Source organism: Trachemys scripta, chromosome 6, assembly GCF_013100865.1.
Source record: "Trachemys scripta elegans isolate TJP31775 chromosome 6, CAS_Tse_1.0, whole genome shotgun sequence".
Classification (NCBI taxonomy): Eukaryota; Metazoa; Chordata; order Testudines; family Emydidae; genus Trachemys; species Trachemys scripta.
The window spans coordinates 129,566,702-129,584,364 of NC_048303.1; the positions used below are offsets into that span (position 1 = coordinate 129,566,702).

The 17,663-nt window shown below is 41.7% G+C and overlaps 1 protein-coding gene across 3 annotated transcripts in view; it reads right to left on the reverse strand.

Moving 5' to 3' along the window:
• The window catches only part of TDRD7 (tudor domain containing 7), a 129,711-nt gene that overhangs the window by 38,750 nt on the left and 73,298 nt on the right, over positions 1 to 17,663 (reverse strand). For all 3 annotated transcript variants that reach the window (XM_034773177.1, XM_034773176.1, XM_034773178.1), the window contains 3 exons: positions 16,063 to 16,655; positions 5,937 to 6,123; positions 4,004 to 4,115 (listed from right to left, as the gene is read on the reverse strand). In XM_034773177.1, the coding sequence (XP_034629068.1) occupies positions 4,004 to 4,115; positions 5,937 to 6,123; positions 16,063 to 16,655 (892 nt within the window). The remainder of the gene's footprint in view (positions 1 to 4,003; positions 4,116 to 5,936; positions 6,124 to 16,062; positions 16,656 to 17,663) is intronic.

Consider the following 17,663-nt stretch of genomic DNA (forward strand, 5'->3'; position numbering starts at 1 on the left):
TTCCTTATCTGATGGCGAGGACCTATATCGAGTCCCACAGTTACTCTCATAGGTTGCCTCCACCATAAGTTCCTTGAAGGTCTTGAAATCATTTGCACAGGAGGGAGGGGGTGGCATTACTGCCTCATCCAGAGGTTAAGATGGACTTTCCAGATGGAGATGAGATCTCCTCTGGCCGAGACTCCTATTCTTCTTATACATCTTCTGGTACCAGAGAGATGTGCAGAACCAAGGTGTGTTGTACTAGAGGATGTTCTGTAGAAACAGGTGGGTATTGGTGCTTTCTCCTAGGCATCCAATGAAGTTGGTTACTGTAATGGCCCCATTGGGGAGGTGGATAAGGAGAGGGACCCCAATGATATTCATAATCTCTGGGCCTACAATGTCTGGTAGGTTCCTCATGCTCGTCTTCATGCCAGGAGCTCATAGGCGTAGAGTACTAGGGTACCGGGAAAGATCCTTGTACAGAGATCTGAGTCTGAGGAGTCTTCCCCTGAATTAAGTGAGGGGAAAGCATGATATGCTAAATAGGTACCAAAGAGTGGAGGTGTAACCAGTCCCAACATGTTACTTTTGTGGCAGTACCATGGAGATGACGCTTTTAGATCCTTCTACAATTGACAATTCAGGCTCAGAGAAAATCTCCTCTGAAGAAAGGACCTGGAAAGAGGCGGAGGGCTCGGATATCCTTCACCTAAGCTAGAGTTGGTACTGGGTAGTGAGATGGGGGCTGTTGCAGTACCAGGATGGTTGTAGTGTCCTGTCCCCTTTCAGAGGTACTGAGAGATACCGGTGTTGGGATGTGAATGATAGCCCGATGTGTCTCGCTATTTCACAAGGGAGCGGATGGTGCTGCCTCAGTAGTTGCTCTTGTGGTAGACACATTCAAGAGGGGCTTCTTCCCTGGTGCTGGACTCAGTAGGAGCCTCTGCTGTACCCTTAGAGGGATATGAGGTCTCATGTGGTGATCTGCCCCTCTTCTTAGTTTCCCTGCTGGGAGAAGAATGCCTCTCCCTTTTGAGGTCTTATTGTTCAGAGCTGCAGACAAAGCTGCAACAGTCTGTGATGTAGAGGCCGATGTATAGGGGAGAGAAGTGAACCCTTCAGGAGCCAAGGCATGCTCCATTAGTATGAGCTTCATTTTACTCTCCCTGTCTTCCTTGGATCTGACCTTAAAACCCAGTCAAATGTTAGCAGGGTTGTGGGAGTCCCCCCAAACACAACAGGCAGCTAGGGTGTCCATTGCTGTGGGGAAAGGACCAGTGGCAAGTTTCATAGGTCTTAAACCCTGGGGTTTTGGACTTAATCTTGTGTTGGAGTAGAATTGTTAACACAACAAGAAGGGGAAGAGCCCCCCCTCTTCTTCTTGACCAACAGAAAATAAAGTGGAAGAAAGGTATAATGAAACAGAATTAAAAGAAAAGCGACAAAAACAGTAAAAACAAAATACACAAGTCAAGGCAGGAAGCCAAACAGCAATAAGTAAAACTCTGTCTTGAGCTGCAGGCTGTACAGAAGGCACTGAGCGGCGGCAGGCTCATGCCTCCCTATATGCTCTCATTCAGAGCACGATACACTGTTTTGCGCAGGCGTGGGCCCACAAATACTAGTCTGCAGTCTCTGGTTGAGAACTCACAAATGCATGCACATAGTGCAGTGAAGCATGCACGGGGACATATGCTCAAAGAAGAACCAGGCTGTTTATTCATAGGGAACACAAAAGGTTTCAACTAGTGACCACAGATGGTAAGAACTGAGGGAAAGTCTTCCAAGTTCAAGGAGTTCACCTGCAGGAGGAACCACCCCTACAGGTACCACTAGAGAAAACTCCCCAACACTGGTGTATGGGATGCACACACAGACACACGGTGTAACCGACATACCCAAGCACTCTAAGACCTTGTTTTCTGGCCAGACCTAATGCCTAGTAAGATTTACAAGAGGGTCTAAACTCCCATTTAAGTCAATGGGATTGTGATCCTAACAGCTGCTCAGTGCCCACTGGCAATGGGTTCACTGCCATGTAACAGCAATTCCTATGAAGCCTGACAAACTCACTACACCTTACATGCTGCTCTCATAACTATCTCTAAATAACGTTGTGTGAGATACCAAATGAAAGCCCGTGACACACCGGTCATTAATATCACTGTCAAATGAATGTATTAACACTGACCCAAACAAAGGGAAAAAACAGGGTTTCTTCCAGACAAGAGTTATCAATCTGTCTCTAATATAAATTAAGTATGGTGATGCCAGATACATTGGGCAGTTCATTTGCCTCTGAGGTAAACACCAATTACCAGAAGGATGAGGAAACAGCATGGTGTCAGCACACCAGAGTCTCACCCGAGGGGGTTATCCTGACTCTTGAAATAAAGACAATGGAACTTTGGGGAATGTAAGGAGAAGCAAAATGGCATCTTGTTATCCATCACTTAGGGGACAAAGGAGCGAGTTCTCTTTGCATCTCTAAACAGTGGAAACCCTGCCACATGGGTGGGTGATGCTGAAAGGCTGCTTGAGGTAAGACGCTTACTTTAGTCAAGGCTATAACCCATTAAGTTTTAGAGAGAGATTGGGTGAGGTAATGTATTTTATTGTACCAAGTTCTATTGATGAAATAAACAAGCTTTTGACCTTATACAGAGCTCTTCAAAGTAATCTCGAAAGTTTGTCTCTTTCATCAAAAGAAGTTGGTACAATAAAAGATACTACCTCACCCATCCTGTCTCTAATATCCTGGGACCGAAATAGCTACAACAAAACTGCAAACAAGTTAAATTTTAGTCACTTAGAAGCATGTTGTTAGCCTTTTGTTTTATTTGTAACCATTTCGGTCTACTATTCTTGCGTGGTATCAGTTAAATCAAGTTTTTGGTTAATAAACTTCTTTGTTTTATTATAAACATATCAGTGCTGTTACATTAAACAGAGTGTGAATTCCCAGTTAAATCAAACAAGTGGTGTGTGTGTACACACACACACACTCTCAAGCAGACTTGGTAATTTCTGTGAGCGTCCAGTAACGGAATGGATACTGCAGGGAGACACTTCTGGAGGGCTCAGGAACTGAATAACACAAAGGGTTAACCTAGGAGGCAAAGTTAGAACAGAAATCTGTGGGTCTAGCTACCAAAACTGGAGTGGGAAGGAGTTGTTGTAACTCAGTTTAGCACCAGCAGATTCCTTTTATGCTGAGGCAGAAGGGTAACAGGGTGATTTACAATTCTGGATATACCAAGAAAGTATTACAGGGACATAGGTATTTAACCTGCTTAGGGGTTTTTGTAAGTCCTATTGGGTGTCTATCTGCATCTTTAGGAGATTAAATACCTTTGTAAGTCTGACCCTTAGTCTCTCTGGGCCTCCGTTCCCCATATGTAAAATGGAGCAATGCTGCCTTCCTTTCTCTCCTCCTATTTTTGTCTGTTGTCGTCTACTTAGGCTGTAAGCTCTTTGGGACAGGGACTCATACCATGTGTCTATACAGTGCCTTGTATAATGGGGCTCCAAACTTTGAGGGTCTGGAAGACCTGCCCAGCAACATAAATAAGATGCAACAAGCAAGTGTAATAAAAGGAATGAAGGAGGGAGGGAGGATGAGAGTAACTAGCTTTCTCCATTAAAAAATAAAATAAATACTAAGAAAACCAGAGAAACTTTAACTGATCTCTTTCTAGTCTTAAATCAAGCTTTGACCATGAAATATACATTCAAGATCCCTCTAGAATCAAGAAAATAATTTATTTTCTTCTGGTAAAACAAAAGCCTTTTGAAAACAGACTCAGCTTTAATAATCTAGCCAAAATAACAGATCAAATTAATGTTTTTATTTCAACTCCATTCCTCCCTATTCCTTACCTTCATTTCCCAGGTTTCTCTGAAGTAGGCAGTAAGGTTTTTGGGGTAAGAGCTCTTTTCCTGTCCCAACCTCTGTTAAGTTACAGGCAAAATTATGGTACTAGATATTTAATAACTCTCTCAAAAAAGTTCCTCTTACCTGCTAGTTTACATTTTGCAGCTTGGAATGGAAGTGAATAGAAGCGTCTACCTAGTTTGTACACTTTGTTGTTTTCAATAATCTCACTGAAGCCATAATCAACATAGCATACCTAATAATTGAAAGAAAAGGAGAAACATTTATTTTTCATATTACAAGTATGTTAGTACTATTTTAATGATTTATCCAGAAAACACAAACTTGGTGGACTTATTATTTAGTAACCACATTTTTATATAGCCAGATGTTAAAAATCTGTTTCTCATTAACATGGTATATAATTTGCAATACCATTATATGAAAATTCTTCAAACTAACTTAATGTCAATAAAAAAAAGTTTAGAAAAAAGTGCTCCACACCCTTTTTCTCTTTCCTGAAATCACTGCAAGATCAGTGTTAGCTGTTCCTTGGAACATCAGAACTTCGAAGGGTACAAAATGATAGTGCTTTCTAGTACATATTGCCTCAGAATGGTACAGAAGATGGCAGTAAAGTGGTAATTCTGAATTTTTTGGCTTTTGTGGGTTTAGGCCAGACCCTTTAATAGTATTTCAATGCAGTTCTAGGTATTTCCCTTTTGTTTTTATGAGAATGGAACCTTTTTGAGTCTCATTTCTGATAATTACATGGTTTGAGAATACAGCAGACTTCATATCATCTCGATAAGTAAATTGCTTAGTCAGTGGGAGAAAATGGCTGATGGTGGTTGGAACAGAAGAAGCTATAGTGATGCTTCGTAGCAGCTTATACAGATGGTCTCTTGTTTTTCTGAACTACACACTGCACCATGCTAACATCTTGAAGATCACCAGGCTCATGGATAGCGATTTAGAAGCCTTTCTGAAAATCTGATGTGCAAGCCAGACACTCCAGAAAGCCAGACTTCAACAAGAAATCTGGAAGTGATACTTCAGAAAGCAGGCTGTTCTTGCAATGCACCATTGGCCTTCCTACTGTGCAAGCCAGTGCAGTTAACTGTAATCTGGAGAGAAATCAGAGGTACATTAGCTACTATTGTCCTTGCAGTTTTTCTGCAGCTAACACTAAAGCCTTCAAATACTGGACAGATTCCCTCATCTCATGATTTCCCAGCTGAATGAGAACTCACACAGTTTTGGAACAGGTACTTAAAACTGTGTGTCTCCACTAAACTAATTTGTGAAGTGGAGTAGTATTAGAAGTGTGTTCAGCATGACATACTTCCACTAAGATCTGCTAACTTGGGAAGTAGAGACTGCAATAAATAAAAAACTACAATTTAAGGTTGGTTAGTATAACTACATAGTGACACTAGACACAAAGGCTTGAAATTTTTCTTAAAAACTCTTCCAGTTCAGTCATGTTCTAATTCTCTAAAAGTAGAGCCACCAAAAATACAACTGTGACTCTAGAGAACAAAGAACAAGAAGCGAAACTGCAGCAGTGTGAAGAGTTCAATAGTTTTGTTCAAGGTATTTTATTAACCAGCACGCTGAGTATAACAGGAATACCCAGTCAGTGTAAGTGAGCCTAAGCACTAGTGTTAAGCTGCAAAAAACACAGCAAGGATAGACTTATGGTAACTGCACTAGGACTGGACTCAGGAGATCAGCATTCTAGTTATCTATTGGCATTTACATTCTATATCAGGAAGATGGAGATACTACTTCCAAGTTTCATAATGATGCACAGGATACATTAGTGTATTAGAGATACCAGTGAACACAGAAAAGCCTAAAATAAAAATCAGGAAAAATGCAACAGACCATTTACTTTAGCTGCAATGCTGTAATTATTTTAAAAACCACACTGTTTTCATATAATGAAGAGCAAAAGCAATTTGTTGCTGAGTACTGCAGAGTGATTCTGCTGTGATAAATGCACAGATATTACCTGTATTATTATTTACACTAATTCTTTTTCACAAAGTGTCAGAATGGAAGAGTTGCTTGCCTTTATTCTATTGTCTTCCACTGAAATTATCTGAGCACGCAACCAGGCATCTTCCTCAGCATGTACAGCGACAAGTTGTCCAATGCTTACAGACTGCATTAGCAATACTGTGGGATTCTGATTATAATATTCTTTCATCTCATCTTCCATTAGTTCTTGAGCAGCAGAATAGTCTTTGCCCACGTACCTACAGTATGTCAGGGGAAACAAATCCACCAAAGGGGTAAGTACAGCAACAGAAAAGTTGAGCAGATGCAAAACAAACAGAAAAGCATACATGTAGATTTTTAGTCACATCAGTATCTGAACTTTCCCTCTCCAAAAATGAGGATACAGAAACAGTTATAGTTCCTGGAGAAGCAAAGAATTTAGTAGTACTATCTGAAGCTAGGTAAGGGTCAAATGAGAGACCCAATATAACTGTTTGCGACACAAATTGGATTCGATTGTAAATATCCAAAAAGAAAATTGCTAGTGGATCAGTCCAATACTGTAAGGGATTTTACAATACTTTTTAGAACCTGAACTTTTTCAGTGAAAGTCCCTAGCACTTCTGGTAGTGAAGGTATATTTCATTTTATAAGCTGAGTGGTGTCTGAAGTCAGATATGATGCAACCAGGAAATTGGAACTTATCTTTGAAACTTTAAGGGATTGTGATCCTCCACATTCATGGAAATATTAGTTACCATCAGTGTGATTTCACCAAAGTTAAACTTCGTGCAAAGGAAATTTTCCCCACACGAACCTCAGGGGAACTAGAGCAACTATAGGCATCAAACTTGCAGTCTCTCTCCTGGATCTCCAGACTTGATCCCTAATAGTAGGCTGCTGTCCTCGTTCATCCCTAGACAATTTGTTTCCCAGAACAATCCATTCTTCAACTGTCAGATTCTGATCTCCCCTATTGCCCCTCCATCCATTTCCCTTGGCTGTGACTTGTGAAAAAAGTGAAGTTATTTTCTTTAACTGTGGCTAACGCTAATCCTTTACTCATTATCATTCATGTGCTAATCCAGCTGTTACTGTGCATCAGCTGTCACACTGCTTCCTTTCACTTGTCAGTGGTAAAATGCAGAGCTGCAGTCTAGTAGATAGACAGACTGCTGCAGCAGCCCAGCTATAAAGGCAAAAGGTTATATGAACCCAAACCAAGGGTGGAAGAGTGCCAAATTTCATTTAAAAACTAAACTATTTAAAATTATGCCATATGATCACTCAGGACATTCTTGCTTAACTAGTTTCTGGCAATATTCAAACATCCTGTTAACAGGGTATTAAATGATTTTGTTTTCTCAAAGCTGGTGAAGTATCAAATTAAGTTTATACCAGGAGAGAGATTTCCTTTTCCTGATTCTTTTAAAGCTATCTTTACATAACATTTACTTAGACTGCAGAATCACAACACTCCACCATATGCTAGGGTGTCCAACTACATGTTACATGTTACAAAGTATTTGCTTTGTATTCAATGTAATTCACCTTTGTAAGGAGAGCCCATTATACATCAAGCCATGACGACAGGAATTATTGCATTTTGACCTATAGTTCATTTCAAACATGAAATTCACTTCATTTTAAATTTGAAAATGCAGCTCCGTTTTTTAAATGTTCACTATAGCAGTGCACCCCCACTGTGTTCCTTCCAAAATAGTAAACTAATAGAATCTATCCATATTATATAAATAAAGAGAATCAACTTGAGTGATCAGGAGGCTTTAGCTTCCATGAGTGAGTTTTTTCTTAAGGGAAAACAACAAAAAAGTTACTATCCTGCTAGAAAGAGTTAAATCACATACACGTATCTATATTGTAGGATCTATACCTGTAAATATAGGCATATACCAACCTAACTATGGTGGCAATATCCCCATGATGAAGTTTATCAAGCACTTTAACCACCTCACTTGCATTCTACCCACTAAATCATGCTCGCTAGGACTATTTCTAACAATGCAAATCTGAATATCTTAAAATCCCCATCCAACTGCTTCAACTTCTATTCTACCCTGGTTAAATCTCAGACAGCAGGGTATCATCCAAGCACCAATCTAAACTAAACAAAGGAACAGCAGAGACACAGTTATGGTCCAAGCAAATAAAAGAGGAATCTGATCACATTGATAGCATTGCAGCCAACACCATCTCACTAGCTTCCCTAGTCATAGAATATCATGGTTGGAAGGGACCTCAGGAGGTCATCTAGTCCAACCCCCTGCTCAAAGCAGGACCAACCCCAACTAAATCATTCCAGCCAGGGCTTTGTCAAGCCTGACCTTAAAAATCTCTAAGGAAGGAGATTCCACCACCTCCCTAGGTAACCCATTCCAGTGCTTTATCACCCTCCTAGTGAAAAAGTTTTTCCTAATATCCAACCTAAACCTCCCCCACTGCAACTTGAGACCATTATTCCTTGTTCTGTCATCTGGTACCACTGACAACAGTCTAGATCCATCCTCTTTGGAACCCCCTTTCAGGTAGTTGAAAGCAGCTATCAAATCCCCCCTCATTCTTCTTTTCTGCGGACTAAACAATCCCAGTTCCCTCAGCCTCTCCTCATAAGTCATGTGCTCCAGCCCCCTAATCATTTTTGTTCCCCTTTGCTGGACTCTTTCCAATTTTTCCACATCCTTCTTGTAGCGTGGGGCCCAAAACTGGACACAGTACTCCAGATGAGGCCTCACCAATGCCGAATAGAGGGGAATGATCACGTCCCTCAATCTGCTGGCAATGCTCCTACTTATACAGCCCAAAATGCTGTTAGCCTTCTTGGCAACAAGGGCACACTCATAGAATATCAGTGTTGGAAGGGACCTAATTTGATGGTGTACAGCTTACAAATTAATTCCAGTTCTGCAGTTTCTTGTTTGAGTCTGTTTTTAGAACATAAGAGATCTCTCTCCTACCATCCATCTCCACCCTCTGACAAACAGAGGCTAGGGACACCATTCCTTACCCATCCCGGCTAATAGCCATTAATGGACTTAACCACCATGAATTTATCCAGTTCTCTTTTAAACACTGTTATAGTCCTAGCCTTCACGACCTCCTCAGGTAAGGAGTTCCACAAGTTGACTGTGCGCTCCATGAAGAAGAACTTCCTTTTATTTGTTTTGAACCTGCTGCCTATTAATTTCATTTGGTGACCCCTAGTTCTTGTATTATGGGAATAAGTAAATAACTTACTTTTTGAAGTTTTTTGTTGAAGAATTGCCACTTTTAAGTCTGAGTGGTAGCCATGTTAATCTGTATCAGCAAAAACAACGTGGAGTACTTGTGGCACCTTAGAGACTAACATTTATTTCGGAATAAGCTTTTGTGGGCTAAAACCCATTCCATCGGATGCATGCAGTGGAAAACAAATCATAGAATATCAGGTTTGGAAGGGACCTCAGGAGGTCATCTAGTCCAACCCTCTGCTCAAAGCAGGACCAATCCCCAGACAGATTAAGGTGGGCGATTATCAGCAGGAGAAAAAAAAAAAAAAAAAAAAAAAAAAAAAAAACAACTTTTGTAGTGATAATCAGGACGGCCTATTTCCAACAGTTGACAAGAAGGTGTGAGTAACAAGGGGAAAAATGCTAAGTCATAAAAATGTTGGCATACTGTGGGGCCATACGGGTACCCATAGCAGTGCCACTGACTTGAAGGTATACATTGTGCTCACCCACAACTATTTCACATTTGGGGACAAAGTCACAAAATTCAGCCACCAGGTTTGCTGTGACATTATTGGGGATACTGTTCCTGACGGTTTGTAGTCCATCTTTATGTGGAATGTTGGTGTAGAGGCATCTACATCCATTGAATAGTATGTAATAAAGACTGGGAGTGGATGGGTCACTACAAAAACTAAAAACTAATTTCCCCCTACTGTTACTCACACCTTCTTGTCAACTGTTTGAAATGAGCCACCCTGATTACCACTACAAAAGTGATTTTTCCTCCTGTTGATAACAGCCCACTTTAATTGAATTGTCTCGTTAGAACTGACCCCACACTTGGTAAGGCAACTCTCATCTTTTCCCATATGTACTGTGTATATATATCTTCCTACTGTATATTCCACTCCATGCATCTGATGAAGTGGGTTTTAGCCCACAAAAGCTTATGCCCAAATAAATGTTAGTCTCTAAGGTGCCACAAGTACTCCTCGTTGTTTTTTTACTGAATCTCATGATTGTTACAGTGGCTATGAAATCTTAAATCTAAAAGAGCTACTAAAATAGATATTGAATTCATCCAGAACAAGCAGCCTTAGCAACACCTAACAGCAACTGGAACAGAACTCTGGTCAGCTCAAATAGGATTTGAAATGTATTGAGAGCATCCTGTACAACTGAATTCCCACTTCAACAATACCTTAAGTTTAATACACATTACATACTCTAATGAAGCCTATTTTGGAATGGAGGTCACATACATCTGAGATCAGAAGCAAAACAGTCATCACTTAAGTAGAGTATAACACAACCTTCTCCTCCATCTCCTCTGGGTCAGACATAAGGAACGTTCCTCTGACAAACCACAGGCAAGTTCAACTGACAGGGGAATGAACTGCTCAGTCACAACCTGAGCCTTTGGGGAGGCGCTGCAGTATGTACAGGCAATGGAATAAGATTAGCTATAGAGATTTCTGCTTCAGGTTGGGAATATGCAGGGCTACTTAAGCTGTACTAGAAATGTAACTTTTAAGAACTAGAACAGATATGTGATGGAGGAGCCTACACCCCAGAAAAACTTGACAGAGGATACAGGGCATATAATCAAAGGCAATGACTTCAAATTTTGAATGCAGAAACCACATTGATAATCAGGGTCATCAAGCAGTCCTTATCGAGAAGAGGAGTAAGTAGTTGGTGTGGATGTCTGCGTGTGTGACCAGCAGAAATGGTGTCAATCTCAGAATGCATTATTCTGATGTCTTGGAAAGCCTGTGTTCAAAGAAGCAGTGATTAAACAGTGTTGAAATCTTCCTAATCCTCTCAAACACTGAAGTGTTTGTACTGCTCCTTGTTGAGGAGGAATTTTCCCTTGCTCTTCCCATGCTGACTTCATAGAAGGAACCTAAGAAAAGGGATCATTGATCTGAGCTGATGCAGCAAATCTGACACCCATGTTGAAGTGTGAAATGGATGGAGCCAAAATGCATGATGCTAAGTATGAAATGCCTGCTGAAACTGTTTAAACCCAATGGCATTGACAAAGTGACAAAAATGGCACAACTCTCTCTGGAGGAAAAACCCCACCCTAGACCCAGTACATACAGAGCAGACTTTTTAAATGTGAGCAGTTCCCAAAAGGTAATTCTTCATGTCAGAACCGATCCACCTTGAAAAGTTAATCTCAAACAGCTAAAAGCATAAGTGACACAAAGTGTACAGTAAATGAATGTTGTCAAAATTAAAGACTGAAAAATAAAAAGTGTTGAGCATGGTTCCAGATCTGACAGAACACAAAGCTGTGGGGAGAAAGACAGGCTCTGTGCACCCCCCTTATTGATGCAAAGCATGCAATCTGCATTGGTCGATTAACGTTCTAGCATACAAGACCAACTCTTTGCTTACACTAGCCATTTTCCCCTCAAAAAATCATCCCACAGTTGCTGCCACCAGTTCAGATTTACCATTATATTTGTTTTTTAAAATTAATTTATCTGAATTTAACTGAACTCTTCCAGAGGCTCTCTATATTTTCAATTCCCCCTTGTGTAGTAAGTGTATTGCCATTTTTTAATAACCTAGGCTCAGTCACAAATTCAAGTGGCCTTTCCTTTATTTTGATCAATGATTTTTCCATTCAGAGAGAGTCTGGTATACCATCTTGGCTAAAAGTTCTGGCACAAACTAGTTTACTGTTTTTAGAGCCAAGTTAGAGATAAAATTACGACCAGCCCCCTGCAATTGTAGCACTTGAAAATAAAACAGTAGGACTTGTTTGAGGTAAAGGACAATACATGTGAATGGTGTTAAGGCTCAGACTGAGGGTGAAAAAAAAAAAAAAAAAAAAAAAAAAAAAAAAAAAAAGAGTTAGTCCTCTAGTCACATTTTGCCCATAAACCCAAAGTAGATGGCTGTTTCTGATAATTAAACCATTATGCTGATAGAATTATCAGTAGGCTTCTGAGTCAAAAATCTATTTAGATCAGTTTCCATCTTTCTACAGACCAACACCACTGTTTTGAGGCACTTAATTTTCTCTAACTAAAACAGGGCCGGGCAAAAATTTTGGCCCGAGGGCCACATCGGATTTTGGAAATTGTATGGAGGGCCGGTTAGGGGAGGGGGTTGTGCACCCCCCCCCCCCTCAAGACTCCTGCCCCATCCAACCAACCCTGTTCCCTGACGCGCCCCCCCAAGACCCTTTCCCCATCCAACCCCTCCTCTCATTCCTGACAGTCGCCCTGGGACCATCCAACCACCCTTATCCCTGTCCCCTGACTGCACCCGGATCCCCTGCCCCTGACTGACTGCCCCCTGCCACCCTCTCCAACCCCCCCGGGACCCCTGCCCCCATTCAACCCCCTATTCTCCCCCACCTCCCAACTGCCCTGACCCCTATCTAAACCCCCGGCCCTCTATCCAACCCCCCCTGCTCCTTGCCCCCTTACCGTGCTGCCTGGAGCACTGGTGGCTGGCAGCGCTACGGGCAGGCGACGCCGACGCCACCACCACGCAGCACAGAGCACTGGGTGAGGCCAGACTCTGCAGCTGCGCTGCCCGAGGAGCTCACAGCCCCACCGCCCAGAGCATTGCGCCAGTGGCGGAGCGAGCGAGCTGAGGCTGCAGAGGAGGGGGGACAGTAGGGAAGGGGCTGGGGGCGAGCCTCCTGGGCCAGGAGCTCAGGGGCTGGGCAGGATGGTCGCGCAGGCCGGATATGGCCCGCAGGCTGTAGTTTGTCCACCCCTGAACTAAAAGGATTAGAAATTTAGGTTTGAAATTTAATAGAAATTGGTATAATTGATCAGATTTATATATTTTTATAAAACGTGTAAGGGATTTGGAACCAAATTATGCATAAATGTAGTTATTTAAATGTATGTTCTTATTACCGTTACCTTTGGTCTCCCCACCCCTCTTTCCTCCTATTGCTCATCATACCTAACCTAAGCTAAGGTAAGCTCTTGAGAGACAGTTCTTCCCCCACCCAAAGTATTTGTAGAGTGCTTAGCACAACAGGGCCCAGATCCTGATTGGGGCTTTTGATAATTACTGGAAAAAAAAATTATTAAATGTAAGCTTAAACTCTGTAGAAACTGACTTAGCCACGAGAGGAGTGTTGATACACAAACCTACCTAGCATCTGCTCAGTTCATCCTGAGGTGCTATGTAAAGTAATTTTCAACGGTTCGTAACTAAACTTTTTTGGATGAAAAGTTAACACAGTGGCTGCTATATATGTATTTCATAGCAATTACGTTTTCTACATTCTATCACAACGTAAAGACGACTAGTAAACCTAACATAGGATTTCCTGACACAAAGCAGCCACTTTATATATGTAAACATAGCAACAAGCAGCACAGGAACAAATCTGTACACATGCCTAGAACCCCAACCAGGGGTATTCTATTTGCTACCCAAGATCCATAAACCTGGAAATCCTGAACACCCCATCATCTCAGGCATTGGCACCCTAACATCAGGATTGTCTGGCTATGTGGACTCTCTCCTCAGGCCCTACGCTACCAGCACTCCCAGCTATCTTTGAGACACCACTGACTTCCTGAGGAAACTACAATCCATCGGTGATCTTCCAGAAAACACCATCCTGGCCACTATGGATGTAGAAGCCCTCTACACCAATATTCCACACAAAGATGGACTACAAGCTATCAGGAACATTATCCCCGATAATGTCACAGCTAACCTGGTGGCTGAACTTTGTGACTTTGTTCTCACCCACAACTATTTCACATTTGGGGACAATGTATACCTTCAAGTCAGTGGCACTGCTATGGGTACCCGCATGGCCCCACAGTATGCCAACATTTTTATGGCTGATTTAGAACAACGCTTCCTTAGCTCTCGTCCCCTAACGCCCCTACTCTACTTGCGCTACACTGATGACATCATCATCTGGACCCATGGAAAAGAAGCCCTTGAGGAATTCCATCATGATTTCAATAATTTCCATCCCACCATCAACCTCAGCCTAGATCAATCCACACAAGCGGTCCATTTCCTGGACACTACTGTGCTAATAAGCGATGGTCACATAAATACCACCCTATACCGGAAACCTACTGACCGCTACACTTACCTACATGCCTCCAGCTTCCATCCAGGACACACCACATGATCCATTGTCTACAGCCAAGCTCTAAGATACAACCACATTTGCTCCAATTCCTCAGACAGAGGCAAGCACCTACAAGATCTCTATCAAGCATTCTTAAAACTACAACACCCACCTGCTGAAGTGAAAAAACAGATTGACAGAGCCAGACGAGTACCCAGAAGTCACCTCCTACAAGACAGGCCCAACAAAGAAAATAACAGAACACCACTAGCTGTCACCTTCAGCCCCCAACTAAAACCTCTCCAGCGCATCATCAAAGATCTACAACCTACCCTGTATCAGAGGGGTAGCCGTGTTAGTCTGGATCTGTAAAAAGCAACAGTCTCTCCTGTGGTACCTTTAAGACTAACAGATGTATTGGAGCACATGCTTTCGTGGGTGAATACCCACTTCGTCAGACGCATGATGATCCTGAAAGATGATCCCTCACTTTCACAGATCTTGCAAGACAGATCTGTCCTCGCTTACAGACAACCCCGCAACCTGAAGCAAAGACTCACCAGCAACCACACACCACTGAACAAAAACACTGACCCAGGAACCTATCCTTGCAACAAACCCCGATGCCAACTCTGTCCACATATCTATTCAAGTGACATCATCATAGAACCTAATCACATCAGCCATGCCATCAGGGGTTTGTTCACCTGCACATCTACCAATGTGATATATGCCATCATGTGCCAGCAATGCCCCTTTGCCATGGACATTGGCCAAACCGGACAGTCTCTACGCAAAAGAATTAATGGACACAAATCTGACATCAGGAATCATAACATTCAAAAACCAGTTGGAGAACACTATAACCTGTCTGGTCACTCAGTAACAGACCTGAGGGTGGCAAGTTTGCAACAGAAAATCTTCAAAAACAGACTCCAACGAGAAACTGCTGAACTTCAATTGATATGCAAACTAAATACAATCAACTCTAGGCTTGAAAAGAGACGGGCAATGGCTGAGCCATTACAAACATTGAATCTTTCTCACACTTCTTATCAAACTGTCTGTACTGGGCTATCTTGATTATCACTTCAAAAGTTTTTTCCTCTTACTTAATTGGCCTCTCAAAGTTGGTAAGACAACTGCCACCTTTTCATGCTCTCCTCAATATATGTTCCATTCTATGCATCTGAAGAAGTGGGCTGTAGCCCACGAAAGCTTATGCTCAAATAAATTTGTTAGTCTCTAAGGTGCCACAAGTATTCCTGTTCTTTTTGCGGATACAGACTAACACGGCTGCTACTCTGAAACCAATCCTTTCTAAAGCAGTGGAGCTATTTTAATGTTGGTCCTCAGTGGACTAAGCCACAAATTAACATGCAATCAATTCAAAGCACTATTAGATTATTGCTATATTAAAGTGCAAAGTCATTGTCCTCATGTTTATATTACACTGCAGTTTTCCTTTATATCTGAACAAATACTCCTAGGCTAAAGGGTAAATCATAGTTTTAAAGGTCAGATATAATAGAAAGGTGACATCTGAATAATAATGATGATGACGACGACGACAATTTAAAAAGCCCACTATCCAATGGCAACTGAACAGTCTCAGCCCTTCTCTGCTTCTCACTCTAAAGCTTATGCTGGGATTAGTTTAATGAATCTTCACTGAGCTCACTTCTGTTCAATTTTGCAATAGCAAACTAAATATTTATATAGTATTTTAAATGTGTTAGTATTGTTAGTAACTATTACAGTTTGTTAGTGCAGTTTTCTATTGTTCTGTTTTCTTTTGTAAAATAGCTTTTTGTGAGCAAAGTAGTGAGGAAGTTGATTGATCTCTGGATTTTAGAAAAAATTAAGAGTGTGAAATAAAGACTTGCCTAATAACAACTTCATTAGTGTTGTTCAGTTCTACTACCAATACAGATGGAGATGCTTCCGCCGGAATGATTAAAGGAGGGACCATTATATTTTCTGGACACTGCTCTTTGGTCTTTTCCATTAACTGAGAGCACTCTTGCTCAACCATTATCTTCAGATCTTCATGGATATGGACACTATCAGTGGCATTCAGATTCTCATCAATGTACTTTTGTGGTTTAGCGTAGAGGATTGCCTTTTTAGGGCTGTCACTTATCTGGTTGACAGTACATATATCAGATAATAAGTCAAGATTATTCAGAGCATCCTCAGGAAATTTTACTTTGTATGTGTCTTCATACACCTTGGGAAGTGCATTAGCCCAAAGACCATTGGAATACTTAAACAAAATTTCTGCAACTTTCTGTTTAAAGTCACTATTCAGAAAAGCTGATTTGGTCTCCATAACTGGCTTTAACAAAGGATCTGCTTTTGAAGAAGTAAGGTTCTGAGATGTTCTTTCATGGTCTATGCCACTCTTCACTAAGTGTTGCATTTTCTTAGCAGGATAAAGAAGTACATCTGTATGCCCACCAGTGCACACTTTTTCCACCTTGAAAAAAGGAAAGCACAGTGAGATATTGACCGTTTGTAAGTAAACCAACCTAAATATTTTAAGAATGAACAACTATTCATTTTATACAGTCCTAAGAAGATATCTACAAGGATTTAAACAAGCTATTTTATTGTGTGTGCGTGCGCGGATTTCCCTTAACATCTCCTTTTCCCTTTCCAGGGGGCACTGACCAGGACAGCATGACACACAGCCTTCCCAAAGTGAACACTGGATCTACTTACTGCATTTGGAGGTGCTTAAAGGCAAGTTTCCTCTTCTGCCCCTGTAATGGGCAGAACACAATCCAATCTACTCCAAAACTGATTTTCCCAGCCTTGGTCCCTAGAGCTCATTATTTTGCATGACAGCAAAATCAGCACTGATCTGACCTTCGCGTTGGCAGTTTTAGCAGAGATAAGGACCAACTCAAGCATGAGATATGCTCCTCTGCTCAAGATTAGCTCTGTTCTTGGACTGACTTTTACTAAATCAACAAGGGCACTTTGGAGGCCTATCAAATCTACAAAGTAGGTGCCTCAAAACCTCCTCAAAGCATTTCCAGGCAGCTCCAGGGACTCTGAAATTTGTCCATTAATGACCTCTCCACTTTGTATGAGGCCCTAGGCCCCTCCACAGGGGAAGAATATTAAAATATACCAAGCCCCCATTGATGAGGGATTTGGCAGTGCATTTTTAGAGAGATTGGAGCCCTCTGGTGAGGCTCCTCTCTGGAGACTGACTGCTGCCACATGGAGGGGAGGCCCTATCTGTGGGACTGTTGAATGGCTCATTTTCAGAAGCCCAGAGATGCCCTATGCAGGAAGGGGACTATCTAGCCCAGAGAGCCACCCTATTAATACGCACACTGGCATTTAGGGCAATGAAAACCAGGAATGTAGGGAGAAGAAGCACCAGAGAAGAGATGGAAATGTGAACTAAGAGATACGGAAGAAGCAGAGATAGGACAGAATTGCAGAGAAAGAAAACAGACTAAGATCAAATGCA